At 44.1% G+C, this 16,487-nt stretch overlaps 1 protein-coding gene across 9 annotated transcripts in view; it reads left to right on the top strand.

Moving 5' to 3' along the window:
- LOC118504356 overlaps positions 1-16,487 on the top strand; it is a 148,113-nt gene that overhangs the window by 87,315 nt on the left and 44,311 nt on the right. For all 9 annotated transcript variants that reach the window (XM_036038747.1, XM_036038745.1, XM_036038748.1 and 6 more), the window contains 2 exons: positions 9,949-10,058; positions 10,148-10,313. In XM_036038747.1, coding sequence (XP_035894640.1) covers positions 9,949-10,058; positions 10,148-10,313 — 276 coding nt within the window. The remainder of the gene's footprint in view (positions 1-9,948; positions 10,059-10,147; positions 10,314-16,487) is intronic.

Here is a 16,487-nt window from a genome sequence, read left to right as displayed (position 1 = left end):
AAAAATGTTCACCGTCCGCCGTGTGAGAAACAAAAGCTCTCGTACGTGTATACACCTACGAACATCACAAATTAAATCTATAATTCACATACTCGTTCCTTGCTCCGTGGTGGATAGATTCAATTTACTTGGAAGCATCTGGAAGGCTAGCCACTCCTCAAAAAACTTTACGCAAACCGCATAGAAACTGTACGCTAAGCGCATGAACACGGTATGGTTTGAACAATTCAATAAAGCAAATACGATGAAGTTCGGTCCATGCAATGGTCCGGGTATAGGGGCGAATGGATACAATTCAAATCCATCCTCGACCCCCCCGGGGATCTTTGTACCGAAGGTCAATAAATAGTTTATGAACGCACTGGAAGGTAGGGGAGGGTGCAAAACGAAACGAATTTGCGTAAATTGGGAAAAATTTATGATATCACCAAACTGCAACGACGCTTGCCGACGACCCACTCTGCACCACGGTCTGTTCAAATTTAGACCGGCGTACCCCAAAACCGGTAAAGCGCACAGACATAAAAGCAAACAAACAACATACAGTGGTTTATTCAAACCAAGCTTCGGGGATCGGAGTTTCCCCTTTATTCACCCATTTTCTCGCCTGCACTGTACAAAATTCGGCCCAGTAACGACCGGATAAGTCGTCCCGGAAATCGATAATTGATTTTGAACCCCCGGGTTTTCGTACAGCCACCATCAGGCTCGGAAATGCGTCAAGCTTCCGGAAACGCACGGGCACATTTGTGTACTTTTATTTCGTACACCCTTCAACGGAAATAAACTTCAGCTTGATGGTGCTCGTTTTAGGCTTCCGATCGTTAATTTAAGCAAAACCCCCGAAAAGCGAACAACATACTAATCCTGTACCGTTTGAGTCGGGTTCTATGTTTATCAGCTTCGGTTTTGAACGTGAACAGAACCCTTTTTTGTGTGTGCGAGGAGGGAAGCGAGTGCTGCCCAAGGTGGTGGTGAATATTTTCGTCAATATGTGGCCGTTTATGTTACGGTTTGATTCCAAGGACGAATCCCTTTTTCTGCCTGCGCGTCGATCGATGCGAACGGTTTGCTTTATTTCCGACAGAGGTGAGTAAGTTACGGCGAGCGATTTTGCTTCGCTCGAAGGTAATATCTCCCAAATGTTCATCCTCCCGCGCCTTGCACCGTTTCTTCTCTATTAGCATATTTTGTCCTGTACAACGCTACAAATCAACAGCAAAAAGAAACTAAACACATGCACACCTACACATGCCCGGGAGCGCACCTAAAAATGGTAATAAAATGATTTTACCCCAAAAGGCACATCATGCTCGTGCAGAGAATAGTAAAGCAAGGTAACAAGGAGCAGCGAGCAAACTGGAAGCAACGGATTGAGCTTTAAGACTTTTTCTCCGCTACCGTGCATATCCTTGAAAGTTCATGGCTCCCGAGCCCGACTCGTAAACCTTCGTGTTAAGCAAATCGCTGCCATTTTCTTATTGAACCTGATCCTGGTACGATTGCTAGCGCTAAAGGTAGAACCGTGCCACAACCTGTTCGATCCATAAAAACCCGTCACCATCGATGCGACTGGTAGACCGACGGATCGGCGATGGTCGGGAGCGGTCTCCAACATCGTTCACCGGTGCTCTATTGAACCAGCGATACGGTAGCACGGGTACGTACGGTTTGACATTGTGCTGTAATCCAGCATGGAGTCAAGAAAAATTGTTCACGAACCATAAAGAAGACATATTCCGCATAAAGCATCCTCCTCGCTATCGTGTGTTGTACGGATTGCGCTGTTACGCTTCATCTCTGACATTCACTGAAGAGCTTTGCGCTTCTTCACCATGCATTTTCTATTATTCGCAGTGTAGGTGTATGTAAAAGAAGCGATAAAAAAGCTCATCACCTTCCTTGGTTCACGAAAACTTACTTCAATTCACGTTTTACGTCCTGGCAAAGCGATGCGAAACGTTATGTCCCGCATGTACCGAAGAACGCAGCCAATGGAGACGCCTGGTACCTGACTCGCCTGCACTTGGCTGCGTACGTAAACCTGTAGCAGGAAAAATTGCTCATACTTTATGTAGTGCTGCTTTAAATTATTTTTTTTAAACCAAAAAAATGAGTTTAAAGTGAGTTATCAGGTTCACCGATGAAATGCTTCAACTATATCTCTCTATATCTGTGCCTGCAGCGTACAACAAACGGAGGTTCAAAAGTCTTGCTCGACAATCCAATGCGAAACGTTGTCGATTGGGACGCCCTAAAGCAATTGCTACTGCTTTCATCTTTCATCGCTCCGCACAAACACACTCACTCTCAGTCGTAAGGTGAAAAGACGGAGGAAGCGGCATATCCTTTTGGCCGCTCGTATGACACCCAGACCCCAGCGTTGACTCACTGTAATGCAATCAAAAAATGTAAAATTGAATTTCAAACTCGTTGCAGCTAGCAACCGTCACCCCGTAGGCATCATGCTATCGTGCTTCATGTGCCTGTATTTTTTTGCTCTTCAATGTTGTTCCACAAACGGAAATACCGATCGAAACTGATCCCTTAAACATGACCGGCCGCCATCCTGCTGGCAGGTTCGATTTTGTCCGTTTCCTTGCTTTGGAGTCAGCTTCGTCAGATATATCTGGCTTTCGTGTATGTGTGTTTGTTAGTACACTACACTTTTCGTTTCGTATATTCTTCATTCCGGGATTATATTGCTTCCTTGATGTTTGTGCTACAATTTGACATGGAGCCGCTTCTGCCGGGATATTTCCTTCACCCAATCTGGCTTATGCCGGGTTTCGTTTTATTATTCCGTTCCGTTTGCACTGCAAAAGCATGCGGCTGTACGTCCAGCCATGTCTTGAATAAGAAAAGAAAAGCTCGTCGCTTGCTTCAAGACTACTACAGCACTTGTTGCACGGTCGTCACTTTAAAGAGACATTTTCAGGAAGAAGGATTAATGTTTCTATTTTTCTTTTCTTATGGAATATTCCTTATATGTGAGCACTTGATTGTGTGTGTGTGTGATGAGTATTTTTGTACGTAACGTAATTCCATTCGCCCATGTCCGGTGGTATTATCTGTCAGGCGAGCCACGTTTGTCCGCTTTACGTTTGTTCATTTCGTCGGAAGCTTCCGCCCAAGAGCGCACAAGGCGACGCTTGAGCACTTGACACATGGAACGTAATTTATCGGCTCGAGAAATGTAATCCTTTTGTCGTGAGCATGGCCAAGGAATTCGAACACACTTTTTTGCCAGCCAACAAACTTTTTACTGCAGCCAAACAAACGGCCAAACAAATATGGAAGACAATGGTACATTCATCCTCGTAGAACATACAGTTTAAAGTGGTATTTTCATTAAAAAAAAGTGAACTCAAAGACACAATTACAAACACAACGCAGTACTTGCCCGCCGGGACGAATGAAACCTTACACCGCTTTTTATTGACTGTAAGCCGTACATGAGCGAGCGTCTTCAATTCAGAAGATCGCTTGTCACTGAAAAACGAACAAGGAAACCATACCAGGCTGACCAAAACCCCGTAAGAAAAGTCATCGCTCCGAGAGCAAAAACCGCGAACCTGCTTTGATGGGTGAATCCCAAGAAAGAAGCCTGAAATATGCAAAAGGATTTCAAAGGAAACGTGCATTCCATCACTCACCACTTGACTGAGAAGAATGGCAGCACGAACGAATCTAATGCAACGTCTTCAGTAAAGCAGCCTGACGACAGCAGCATAACACCCCGAACCAGCCAAACACAGCCCCAGTGGTGACCTCCGCAGATTCGTCATACGGAAAGAACCTCCAAGTTCCCAGGGCAGGGCAAGCGAACCAGTTCGGCAAATATAATGATGATAAACTAGTTTGCAGAGAATGAGCTGGAAGAAAACTCGCCGCTCATGAACCGTAATTGTGACGCGGAATTGCCACTAGCACGATGCAGCGACAAAAGCAAAAACCCAAGCGAAGCTGAGAAGATTCTGTGCGAAGAATCTACTTCATCGGGAGGTTCACTTCAAGAGTACATACAACTCGATTCACTTCATCAATTTCCACTCGACTTTGCCCCGCTTTTCGCGTCACTTTTTTAAATTACAAATTATGCAACGAAACCATCCGAGTTGCCGAGTCCATTTTCTTCCCTCCGAACCTACAGTCTTTTCTCTATTGGACACAACTTTCGTGATAATTTTTAGTGCTTCTCACCATTTCGTTTCTTTGGCTGTTGGGTGCCGCTTAGCACTCGGCTACCCTAACGCCACGTAGTCGCGCAAGACGTGTCACTTCTCGGCAAATGGGCTACGACAGTGATGGGTTTAAAGAAGAATGGATTTTCACTCAAAACTCTTGACAGAAATCTTTTCCTAGCTGTTCTTGGGGAGCGTCATTTCTACTGAGCTTTGTAGTGTCACCACTGGAGGAGTGATTCTGAAGAAAAGGGAACACTGTTTGAACCATACCGTGGCCAGTGTCAAGAGGCGTTAAGCTGTAGAAGCAACTAAAAACCATTTATTCTGTGTCGTCCTTTGCATACCACTTACCAGTCGCTGACCGCTGACGGATGATGTTTCCCCTGTTAACGGTTTATAGTTATTATTATTTTACCTTGAAAAACGAAAAGTTCTTGATCATGCATGTGCTGGAAAAAGATAAAATATTGCTTGCTAAGAACGACCTGATTTATTTCAACATTAAACGCATTTTAAAGTGTAACATAATGTACGTTTCAACGTAAACAAATTTAACAACATTCGAATGCTTATTTTCTTACGCCTACCGACACACCGTACGGAAGTCGTGACGTGATACAATCTAAACTGATTTATTTGTAGTTCCAACATAAAACGTACCAGGGAACTTTTATGGAAACGTGAGTATTCAAGTCATTGGGTCACTTTGTCACGATGGCACACTTACAAAATTTTCCAACACACAACCGCACACAACCATAATGGCAGTGAAAGGTTAGAGCTCGCATTCTTTTATATTGCAACCGGGTGCGTGCCTCCCACTATCGGTTTACATCATAACAGCGCACTTTATTGCCTTCTTCACCTGCCCTGGTACGCCTGCTAGGGCTCAAGTTGCTCCAGGGTGAAATTATGCTAATCAACTCCGTCTGTGGTTGTGAAGCAAATGAACGAAAAGGCGCATAATTATCGCAGCACCTGGTACGGGCCTCCTGCTTGCCGAATCCGTTTAGGTGACGCCTCGGTTTATGACCTTCCGCACTTGATGAAGTGATTATTGGCAGGCACCGGCATAAACAATCGCACCGATGTGCTCCAGATGCGCGGAACGTGGTGGTTGGTGGTAACATCATTTTCTTGATTTATTTAACACACAATTAGATTTCAGAAAATTTGCATCGTCCTGCTGCTTGAGATGGGTTTATTATACTTTTACTTACTTTCACAATAAGGTAATTTCTAATCCTTTACCCAAAAATAGGTCAGGTTTGTTTAGGTGCTATGCTTCCTGCACGGTTACGGATCCGACTTTAAATGTGTATAAAAATACGTTGAACGACAATGAAAAGTACTTCTGAAATACCACACCAACTTAAAGAAGCGTTCATTTTCACGGTACTTTCCCCCCGTGTACGTCAAAGTCAATCGCAAAGGTCAAGAAATTTTTCCACTGCGCCCGAGCAAATATCACGTGCTGGGCTAAGGATGGAACCACAGGAAAATCCACTGCTGCAGATAAACTACCCTCAAATCGTACGATTGGTTTTTGCTCCAGGAGACACACAACTTTGACAGGTTGACCACAATGTCACTCGACACCTGCAAAGTTACCTAAAGTATTTCTTCTTCTTCTTCTTTTGCTTGCCGCACCTTCAATACGTTTTCAGTTTACTTTCTTACTGGATTGCTCAATACGCCCTTGGATGGTAACACTTTGACGGTATGATTACTTTGCAGCCCACTACTGCCGTAAGATAAGCCGAGAAATGAGAAAATGGCGAAAATGTGACACCAAACCGGGCATGAGATGAGATAAGAAAACCGTCCCATCTCGAGTGTCCTTCCCGCTGGATCGCATCTTACCGATGGCAGATATGTTTCACACTTGACCATTTCCAGTAGGGTCGGATCAGCTATAAAAATGAAAGGTTCAAAGTTTTGTCATTTATTATCAGCTTAACTGTCAGAAGGGGGAGGGGGGTAGTGGTTTGTAGGGGATTGACAAGATTGAAGTCATATTGAAAAGCAGACGCGATGAAGATAATATTGAACGCTCACGCCGTGAAACTTTAATCGTTCGTAATGGATCAATGAGAAAATGATGGCAATTTGTTTTATTGCTCGTATATTAACACTTTGCCGTGATTGAATATGAGTTGCGAGTGTGTCGTAAAACGTAGTGGAGTCTTTTCTCCGTCACAATATGCAGCAAATTATGAGCAGAATTTAATATCACCAACTGGACAGTGATTTGAGCCTATGCCGCTTCCAATAACTATCCTACGCAAACAACAATCAAATCTACCATATGACCCACCACGCAAAACCAGTTCAGTTAATAATGCATTTCATCTTTCCACCGTTCGGTGGTACAGTTTGTTTGATTAAATCTGAGAGCTAACCGTACCATCCCACCAGTGGGTGTTCAAAAGGGAAAGCCTGGCAGTAAGGAAACACATTACGTTAAGGGTGAAACCATAGCTGCTCACCTGCCTGGTTTTGCTAATCGACCAACCGACCGACCGACCGAATTCTACTTTCCTGCAACAACCCCACCGGCCGTAACCTTTACGACTTCCGGCCCACAGCAATCATCTGCAGACCCTCTGGCCATCTCTTCCAGTCGTCCAACCTGTCACATCAATATTTGATGACCGTGACCATCACCGATTCACGCAATTTTCTACCTCAAAGGCACCGGACGGACGGTCGAGGGATGTTTTGCAAACGAAAAAGAAAGTTATGTGCTCCATATTCCTGTAAACCACCAGAGTGTTTATGAGGAAACCTGGACGATAAAATGAAATTATTCGATTAAAGTTAATAATATTTTGATTTCATCGAATAATCGAATTGTGAACACGAATATTTTGCTAACAATATTGCAGCCTAAAAACCCATCAGTATCGAACGCACTAAGCAGAACATTTCAACAAATGTCCATTACGGGAGCGAAGCATAACTTCGCACAAACTTCTGCTGTTGAGGCTGTGGTTTTTTGTATTCCTTTTTCCTCCGTCCCAAACATAATTTACGGACTGGTCAAGTATCGTTAAATATTAAGCAACACTTTCGAGCGGCTGAAATGCATGTTTACTTCATCGAAACAAACAAATGGATGGACTCAGGTGCTACCGCGGCACCTATCTATACATCTTTTCTATCTTCTGACAAAAAAAGTCCATCTTAAACACTGAAAACCATAAAAACAGAAACAGTACCCAGAAATCCACGGACATGGCATAAAAACACCGAACTTAGATCTGCTTCTTCCATTAACGTGTGAAGATGGCGTTTTTTATGGTTCATTGGCAGCTTGAAAGTTGGCTGCGAAACCGTAGCAAGCAAAATGTAAGTTGTAACAACTTTTGCACGCTTGGCTACTTTCTTCTTTTTTTTTCTATCGGTAAATGGTACCGATACGTGATGGTTTGAAGAGTGGTGAAGTAGGAAAAAAAGAATCTCTAGCCTTTACGTATAAATCGCTCACTGGTACCATCGATCTCGAGACACCTTCCCGTTTTGGGGATGACATGTGGAACTGGAGAAGCATAACAAATGGTTGTCTTTCCTAGATCCCATAGAGACCCCGTGCCTAGTCATTTGGCTAACACACGGCCCGTGTAATCTTTTTCATAAGATCTTACGATGCTTGAGCACTTTTCTACCGAAAAGAGTAATAGATTTCCACTGCGGATGAAGACGCAGGAAAATGTAGGTGTACGGGCCCGATGGTGGTTTCTATCGGGTGCTATCGAAGGACCCTTCAAGTGCACACGACTGTAGGCACCCTAACGTACCCATAATTCGATACATAAATAATAAACTTTTGCGCTTTAGCAGCTGTCGGACTCATCTTCGAAGCACCATTAACTATCCCGAAAGCATGACCACCTTGCTCCCTTCCGCATCCGAACGGCAGACACCACCAGTCGACATAAAGGAAGTTTTCTTTCTTATTAGCTCGATATTACGCATCTGGATTTGATCCAGCCGGTGGTGTGGTGGACCGTACACACGTACACGTTGATGAATTATGCGGCACGGCTTGATGTTTCTCCAAGGGCGAAAATCATTATTAATTGGTTCGAAGTGAGATAATTTCTCCCTGCAACAACACAGCTACTTATTGTGCGTAGCAGGGATCTATTAATAACAATAATAATTTAATTTATATCCTTCCGTGCAACCAAAAAGGCTCAACTTTCTGCACCTTGAAAAATGAGACATGTCGAAAGTTATTAACAAATCAGTATAAATAATATAATTACAATAGGTCTGGCTCTACGTCCGGAGAGAGCGTTCCTTTTGTGTGTCTAATAGCGTTTCTGAAAACAGCTACGTTGCACACACTTTCATTGCTGAAATGTCATCGTTTTATTGCTTTTCTTATACACATGAATTAAAGTTGCACACACAAAAAAAACGAGCAATTTGTATGAAATACGTGTAACTTTTTCAGTAAAATGCTAACGTAAAGCTAATCAAAACCGAACGTCAGGTTTGTGTCTGCTGTTGTTCCCACCCAAAACATCGGTATCAACCGTTAAACTAACTCATGTTAAATGATGCATTGTGCAGCTGATTATTCTCTATTACATTACATTTTCCTTCACACACAACTTGTCACTCAGCAGCACGACCCGAAATCTTCCGAACGAAGCAAAATACCGAAAAATTATTCATTTTTCTTGCCATCCATCCGGAACGGCACGGTGCCGTTGACGACTTGTGCCAGCAAAGCGCAAAATGATCAACCTAACGCTTCGTCCACTTGGCCAATGTATTTTGTTCCACGAAGGCGCACAACCTTCTGGGCTCGCTCGTTATATCGTCGAGCGTAATTTGATGTACATTTTTCTTCCGATCGAGTGCATCGCAGGACGCTTCATCGGACAGCGTTCGTTAGACCGAGCGAAATGAATGTGAAATAGCAGCTGGACGAGGAGGAAACTAAATTCAATCAAATAATTTTCTCACTCCCTTGTATGGATCCGAACCATGCTAGCAGGAGGTCATAATTTGTTGCGAGTAGTGAGTTGTTAGGAAAAATATGGGTGGTAATCATGCGCAAACTTATAGTAATTTCAGTGAAGAATGATGCAAAGTTTTCACGCAACAATTTATTTTCTATAAAACATATAAGACTGCGAATAACTCTAACCAACGTCTTCCACAAACCTATTAGAAAACATAGAGCAAAGTATTTTTCCCCGTCTCATATCTTATTTACAGAGTGATGAAAATGCTCCTCGACTTTAAACGGTATAGACAATCTTTCGTTCGTATTCCTTTTTCTTTCTGGAAAAAAGTTTTTCGAAGGAAATGCCACCAAATACCATCTGTATGAAACGTTAAGCGAACGGCAAACAGTTGGAAAATGTCCTTAATCGGCTTACGTTGAGTACTTTCTAGTCTCAGTTGTGCTGGGTTTTTTTTTTCGTAAATGCTTTATTTTGCTACTAAAATGGTGTATTCCGACTCCATCGATCGGTTTTCTTTCATTCTTTTCTCAGACACTCTATCAGTTTATTATTTTGAGCACTTCTCAATTGGAGCTGAATTTATGCTCTTTTGCCCCTTGAGTGAACCATAGTATGGTTTGTGTGATTGATTATTTGTATCATAATAACAAGAGTAAATATAGCATCTTTTTGCCTAACAAAACAATTAAGAAAAATGATTCATTTCCTTCTGAGTTTTTATTCAAAAACTGTACAGTTTTTAATCAACCTTCTTCTCTGTTTCTTTGAATCCACAGAGCCTTCGCCCCTGTATGAGAACAATCACTATCACGAGGAATGTTTGAGGTGCAACTCATGTGGTCTCAACCTTACTGGCCCCAATCAGAAGCGTGCAAGACGGTTCAAGGTAAGTGCAAGCACACGCGCATCTTATGAGTATCATATTTGTAACGAACGTACACATTTTCCCTTTGTTTTGTCTACAACCTTTCACAGAATCAAATCCTCTGCGATCTGCACTTCGCAGACGTTGCCCTGATGGAGTGTTCGGACTTTATGCAGCAGCTACGAAGCTTTAAGCCACAGTCATTAGGTTGTGCTGTGGCACGGCGAAAAAGCTCTACCACACTCATCTTTCCACTGCCACCGCAAGCTTGTTCAGGTAGGTAGAGGCACCTACCCAAATATTTACATTTACCACCAGACTTACACCACAACACATTCGCAAAATTCGTGAATCTGGGTGACTGTGTCCTTGTAAAACAATTTCCTTGGTGTTGCTGCATAATTGCCATGCCGTGCTGTCCCAACTTATTGGGGCACGATTAATTAACACACCTCCATTCGAACGAAATTTCGTTCCCTATCGATCGTTCCGTGCAAGTGAAGAAATTGCTTCATGAAGCATAAATTCACGAGGCGCAAAGAGTGATATAACTGAACGGGCGAGGGTAAACAGGGACGGATGGTATAAACGATACGCTCCATCCATCAACACTTTCATCGAGTCCTTGGTGACGAATTGGAGTGGAATGGTGATCGTTTCCACTTCGGCTTCGTTCCAGTTCCGCACACACCTTTGTTTCGCCACCCGTCGTTGGGATTCCCTGTTGGGGGCTCGTGCTCCCCATCGGAACGGGGGCTCCAGCAACGTGGCAAATCAACCAACCACAAATCAGTCCAATCGTGCGCATCATTAATTATGTGCTGCAAACCGTCAACCCGGTTCGATGCCTGGTGACACCTCTCGCTTTCACCCTCCACCCCACTTAATGTCCTCTCTGTATCTCTCTTTTCCCCTCCCCTAGACTACTTTTTCCAACGATTGATTGTCGAAAATCACGCAATCACGGAATCGGTACGGTGAAACCAAGTGTTGCTACTCTTCTTCATTGATCCCTCGCCTACGGCAAGCTCGGTTTCCTGATCCCCAGGAAGGATTTCCGGTGAAAGCAATCTTTTCCGCACCCTGCACTGCTGTGCCACTCCGCAAACACACCACCTTCGTTCCTCGCCTGTTTTTTTTTTTTTTTTTAATGAGCTACACCCGTTTCCACTGATGCAATCCCACGGATTAACCTCAACCGCTCGGTTGAACTCATAAATGTCACTTATCGGTGGAGGGCGGGGGAAGGATTTTTGATTTCCCCCAAAAAGGAAAGCAAAAGGGGAAAACGAGTGGCGGCCAAGGGTCGATTTTCGATTTCCGCCATATGCTTCGGTGCAATCAGTTTGCGGAATGGCATCAAAAATGCATTGAACCACGCAGTCCCCCGGAACACAGCTAAACAACCGTAACGGAATATTGATTCCAGGTCGAGTTGCTAGCACAAAACGGACTGAGCTGCGCTGGTTGGGGCACATACTGTAGCCCCAAAGTGAAGTGGATGGAGTATCTAGCTGTTATGGATATAGCTATGAAATAGATTTTGTGCAGTAAAACGTAGAACGAATTGTTTCTCCTAAAATGAATGCGTAGCACGGTATTCATCGTTTATCAGAGTGACATGATATTTAGACTGTGACTATATGTTTAGACTGTGAGCTTTTTTATGCGTAACATTTGGCTTCTCTTTCAGGAAAAATTCAAATAAAACTGAAGCCTAATTAAAATGCACACTGCTTTTTGTCCTCATAAACATATGACCCATATCCGGGTTGCTATCCAATTACTGGAACAGTTAGTCCACTGAAGTATTGGCAACAGTGCTCTACGACGAGGAAATTTGTCCACACACCATTCCTCCCTTCTCAGTTACCCTGGAGCAGAAATGGATTGATTTTCCCTGTTCTGAAAATTTCACTTAGCAACAAAAGCTCCGGGCAGCTGTCAGACCTAACGTCCGGCTAATGGCAGTAATGGCTGCCACCATCCAAACTGCAAACAATCACGTGTGGCAGAAGAATGGAAAGCATATGATACGGTTATGGTTATGTGCCCCTTTTTTCCATCTCATGTTACTGCTTTTCCTTGCTCACTTTCTCACCGCTGTACGTCTCTTTTACCTTGGAACGTTCGTCGAAATCAAACGGAATGTCTCGCTTTGCCTCTCAATATTGCACGTTCACATATACGAAACTTTTCTAAGCAAACATGCATATATAACCAGAAAGCACACACACACACATGAACATGTACATTCTTCTTTTCTGCTCAAACTTTCACAACACCTTCGGCAAACAGAATAGCACAGCGGACCCGCAGCATGGAAGAACCATTTTTCGGGGCCCGACCCAAAAGTGGGCCAATCGTTCACAAGGGACCCGCTCTCGCCCGGGAATGGATATGGCACGAACCGGGGGAATATTGACTGAAAACTGTCCAATTGTGTTTCCGTGCAATGATGTTTCTATTCGCTGCTAGCACATGTCCACTCTTTTGCTACACACTCCGTGCACCATCTTCATCTCGGGAGGCCAAACTCTTACCGGCGCTCTGTTGCATTCCGGGATGGACATTCGCTCGGAAAGTTAGTTGTGCGCTCGGGAATGTTTCTGGCTTTTGCGTACGCAAACCGGCAGGATGGTGAGCGGGAGGAAATGTCAAATAGTTGAAGCTTCTGCCGCTAGCGAGCGTACCGTCCAGACAACATCCCAGCTTCACTGCATGTCCAGCAAACAACCGGAGCTGGAGTCTTGTTGCTTCCAGTATGCTGCACTTGTGTGCACTGCATATCACTTGCTGCATAACAAAAATTATACTGTGAGCTGTGTTCGATTTTGATGCGATCGGAAAGCGGACCGGAAGCGGGACAACGGGTCCAGGACAAATGGGTTTAAATATTCGTTCTGTGAGAGGAATGCTTCGATTGACAAATACTTTTCATCCGCTGGAGGATGAACCGAGAGCCTCAGCATTGACTAGAGGATACAGGAATGTCTTCCTTCCTAGTGTCCTTGTCCTTGGACATGAAATCGTCCTCCATATGCTCGGTGGCAATGGATGCTGGTAGCGTTCAATTCCATTGTTTACCAAGTATAGCTGCAAAGGATAGTATTTATGATCCATTTTTATCCACCGAATGGCGCCAGCTGGCTGAGCAAGACTGCTTTAAGTACGATTGCTTTATTTTCAACATCTTCTGAAAATGTTATGTTCTGGATGGTTTTCTTAACGGCCGTTCCTTAGCTCGACAGCCCCGTACTCTTCACGTAGGTGCTGCTCCAGTTTTCTAGGAAATGCAAACAAGACTTTCATTTCCTACCTATCCTATCAAACACTCTCGTTTCGAGCATTACTGCTCATGTCACCGAACAGCTAGGTATCGCAGCAATAGTAGTTTCATTGTAAATTGTGCTCAAACCATTGTTCAGACCACCGATGATGGTCCAATCATTTTTCGACTTCGTTTTCTCAAATGATTTGATTTCCGGTCGACATTTGCTGCCATCGATTTTTTTTTTTCATCAAAAGAGACATAATTCGGGATGGGGACTGTGGTAAAGCATAGCACGGTGTATCTTCGAACTGCGATACGAAGCGAAACGAATGGGATGATAATGTTGATTGGAAAACTGGGAAACGAGAATGGTTTGGTTCGGTTTTAGAGCAGTGTTGCAAGTGTCAGTCGAAAGGTTCGTTCGTCCCCCGAACGAACTCTTAGACTTTTTTGCCTCCTTCTTATGCTTGTTATCGGCTACATTCGAGAAGAAATGTCTTACTGACTCAAGGTAGCGAACTGGAAAGTGATTAGTGTTGGAAACGAGATCGATCGTTCAAAATTCGATTTTATTTATTCGCTACTTTCGTTGGGTGTTAGTTCGCTTTCGATCGAATTCTTTAAATAAATTATAAAAGCAATTTTTTTCTATTCAAAACTAGTAAATCGCTACGCAAATCACGCTTTTCGAGTGATTTCATCACTTTTGATGCCCTGTAAAGTTTTCTTCCTAGAATTGGTGCTGTAATAGTTTTTCCTTTTTTGCTTCATTCTTTTCGGCGTTTTCAAGAGAGGCATCCTCCAATAAGACGAAAAAACTACGCTTAAAAAAGTAATCGTTGATTGGGTTCTCTGCTCTTTTGAAGTTTTCCGTCAAAGTTGTTGGCTAGAACTTTGAGCAGCGGTGGCGCTTTTCGGGCAATCACATCAGCTTATTGCTATTTTGACGCTCCCAATTGCTTATCCATTGCACTGAAATTCTTTTTTTCCACCAAAGAAAAATCATGCAATCAAACGCCATGCCCCGTCAGCTGATAATTTTCCCATTCCCCTCTTATTGATACCCGCCTGTGTGACTTCCTGTTCGCTCAAAGGTAGCATGCAATCGATAGCGGTGCGACTGGAAACGATAGCCAACCTTGTATCCGTGCTGTCAAATTGAAAATTTAATCAACGTATTTCATCATTAACTCGGACACATTCCTACCTACCACATCACGTCCAGTCGTTCATAATGAAACTTGATCATCGACCAATAGCAGCACAGCAACCGGGCTGTTTCTTATACTCTGCCAACGTGCCGTACCATTTCCGGTTCACTGACAGTGTCTTATTTCGAACGTCATTCGGTATTTGCGTTCGATCGAGTTAAATTCCGTTCCAGTCATCCGTAGCCTGTCCATTGTGAAACAATGCCTAGCGCTGGTTGTTGCTTACAAAAACTGTCGCTCTCTGCGAACCGGCATCCGGAACATTCGCAGCGGAGTGACAGGCCGCGCTAATGCAAATGATGAGTCCAATTAAATGAATTTCACTCGCGTGCGTTTGTGTGCCGCACTCTCGCCTTATCAGACCACCGGTTTATGGAAGGAACAAATGTAAGATATAAATAAAAATAAGACTAAACAAGCGCAAAGTGTAGGAATGTGCAGCAGAACGGGCTATACAGTGTGCTGTTTGTAGCGAATGTTCGAGGGAGACCAACGCATATCAAGCCCACCTCGCTTCCATCGGCAGGATCAAGAGCAGGACCTTAATATCTGTCATTACGGGGACGATTTCCACTTTTCACTTCCTGTCATTTCTAATTAATCACTTGTTTTGCTTCGGTTCGCTGGTGGATGCTTTGGATCGAGGTCGGCCGCTTCCGAACGACCCTTTGCTTTGCTCGAGCGTCACGACGGTGAACTCGCTTCGATTGCGTTTATTTCGACATCGGCAGCAGTCGGTAGGATGGCAGATTAAAATGAAATAAAATAAAACCAAACCCCGGGAAGCCTGCCCTTTTTCTTTTCAAAGTGGCGCTAGGTTCAAGGAGCAAGGGAAAAGGAAAAAGGAAGAAAACATAGCCCAACCGGAAAACCTCTCCCTTCTCGTTTTCGTTGCCACACACCGTCTTACCGCAATCTCCTGTGTTCTTGGCTCATTCGTTTTAATCGATCGATGCAATTGCTAGCGCAAGGGATCGTACCAGTGGGGCAAACTCGCCTTCCGCCCCAGCGCTGGTAGAAAAGCGTGGAAAAGCGAAGCGATAATCGATGGATTCCTTTCGTACGCCTTCGTTTACCCGCCGTTCCTATGTTTATGAGAATCCGGTGTCACAGAAAATGGGCTATCGATTGGAGGGCCGCTGAAATGGCTTTCGATGGGAATGGTTGCGGGAAAAAAACTCACTGCACCATACTTCCCTGTTTCACTTCATTTTCCATCAACACCCGTCCTATTGCGATCGTACCCATTAGGATGGGAATGCTTGGCTTCATGCTCGTTCACGGCATGGCTACCCTTCGGTCGAATGGCTTCCTGTGAGGCCATCGTTTGACGGTGACGATTCTTGCCGATGTCCCCATAAGAATGTTGTCACACAAGCAGCAACCAGCACTACCCGGCAACCCAATAGGCCCAACAACCGTAGTCGAAACCGATAACCGCAAGAAGTTCATGTCCCAGGCGTACTGCTCGACGAAACTGCCTTTAACGACTTGCTCGAACAACTTAATTTACATTTGAAAAGCATCGCAATCGCAACGCCGCTTTATAGGCGAACCGAACAGCAACGATGCTACTACCCTTCCGAAGGGTGGGAAGGAAGTGGCCGGAAGTGCGACGAAGCGAACAACACATTTCGATGAGCAAACATCGAATGGTGATGGTTACGGGCACGGTTAAATGGACGATTAAATTCTTGATTTGCATACATTTTTAATTGCCATTAAAAATGTGGCCCCACTAACGGGAAGCGAACGGATCCACCGGAGGATAGCTGACTCACTGTAGGTGGAGGGCATGTCCGGAAGGAGGGAATTGTTTTCCACGATTTTCCTCCCCTACTTCAACACCCGATGATGCAACGAACTAACCGAAAACCGCAAACTTGATGGCAAAACGATTTGTGTTTAAACGGTTGCGTGGTGAGTGTTTGTATGTGCGTGTGTTTTGTTTAATGCTCGTGCTCA

This window comes from Anopheles stephensi, chromosome 2, assembly GCF_013141755.1.
Source record: "Anopheles stephensi strain Indian chromosome 2, UCI_ANSTEP_V1.0, whole genome shotgun sequence".
Lineage (NCBI taxonomy): Eukaryota > Metazoa > Arthropoda > Insecta > Diptera > Culicidae > Anopheles > Anopheles stephensi.
Note: the sequence above shows the minus strand (reverse complement) of the source record. Positions and strands in the feature narration are given on the sequence as shown.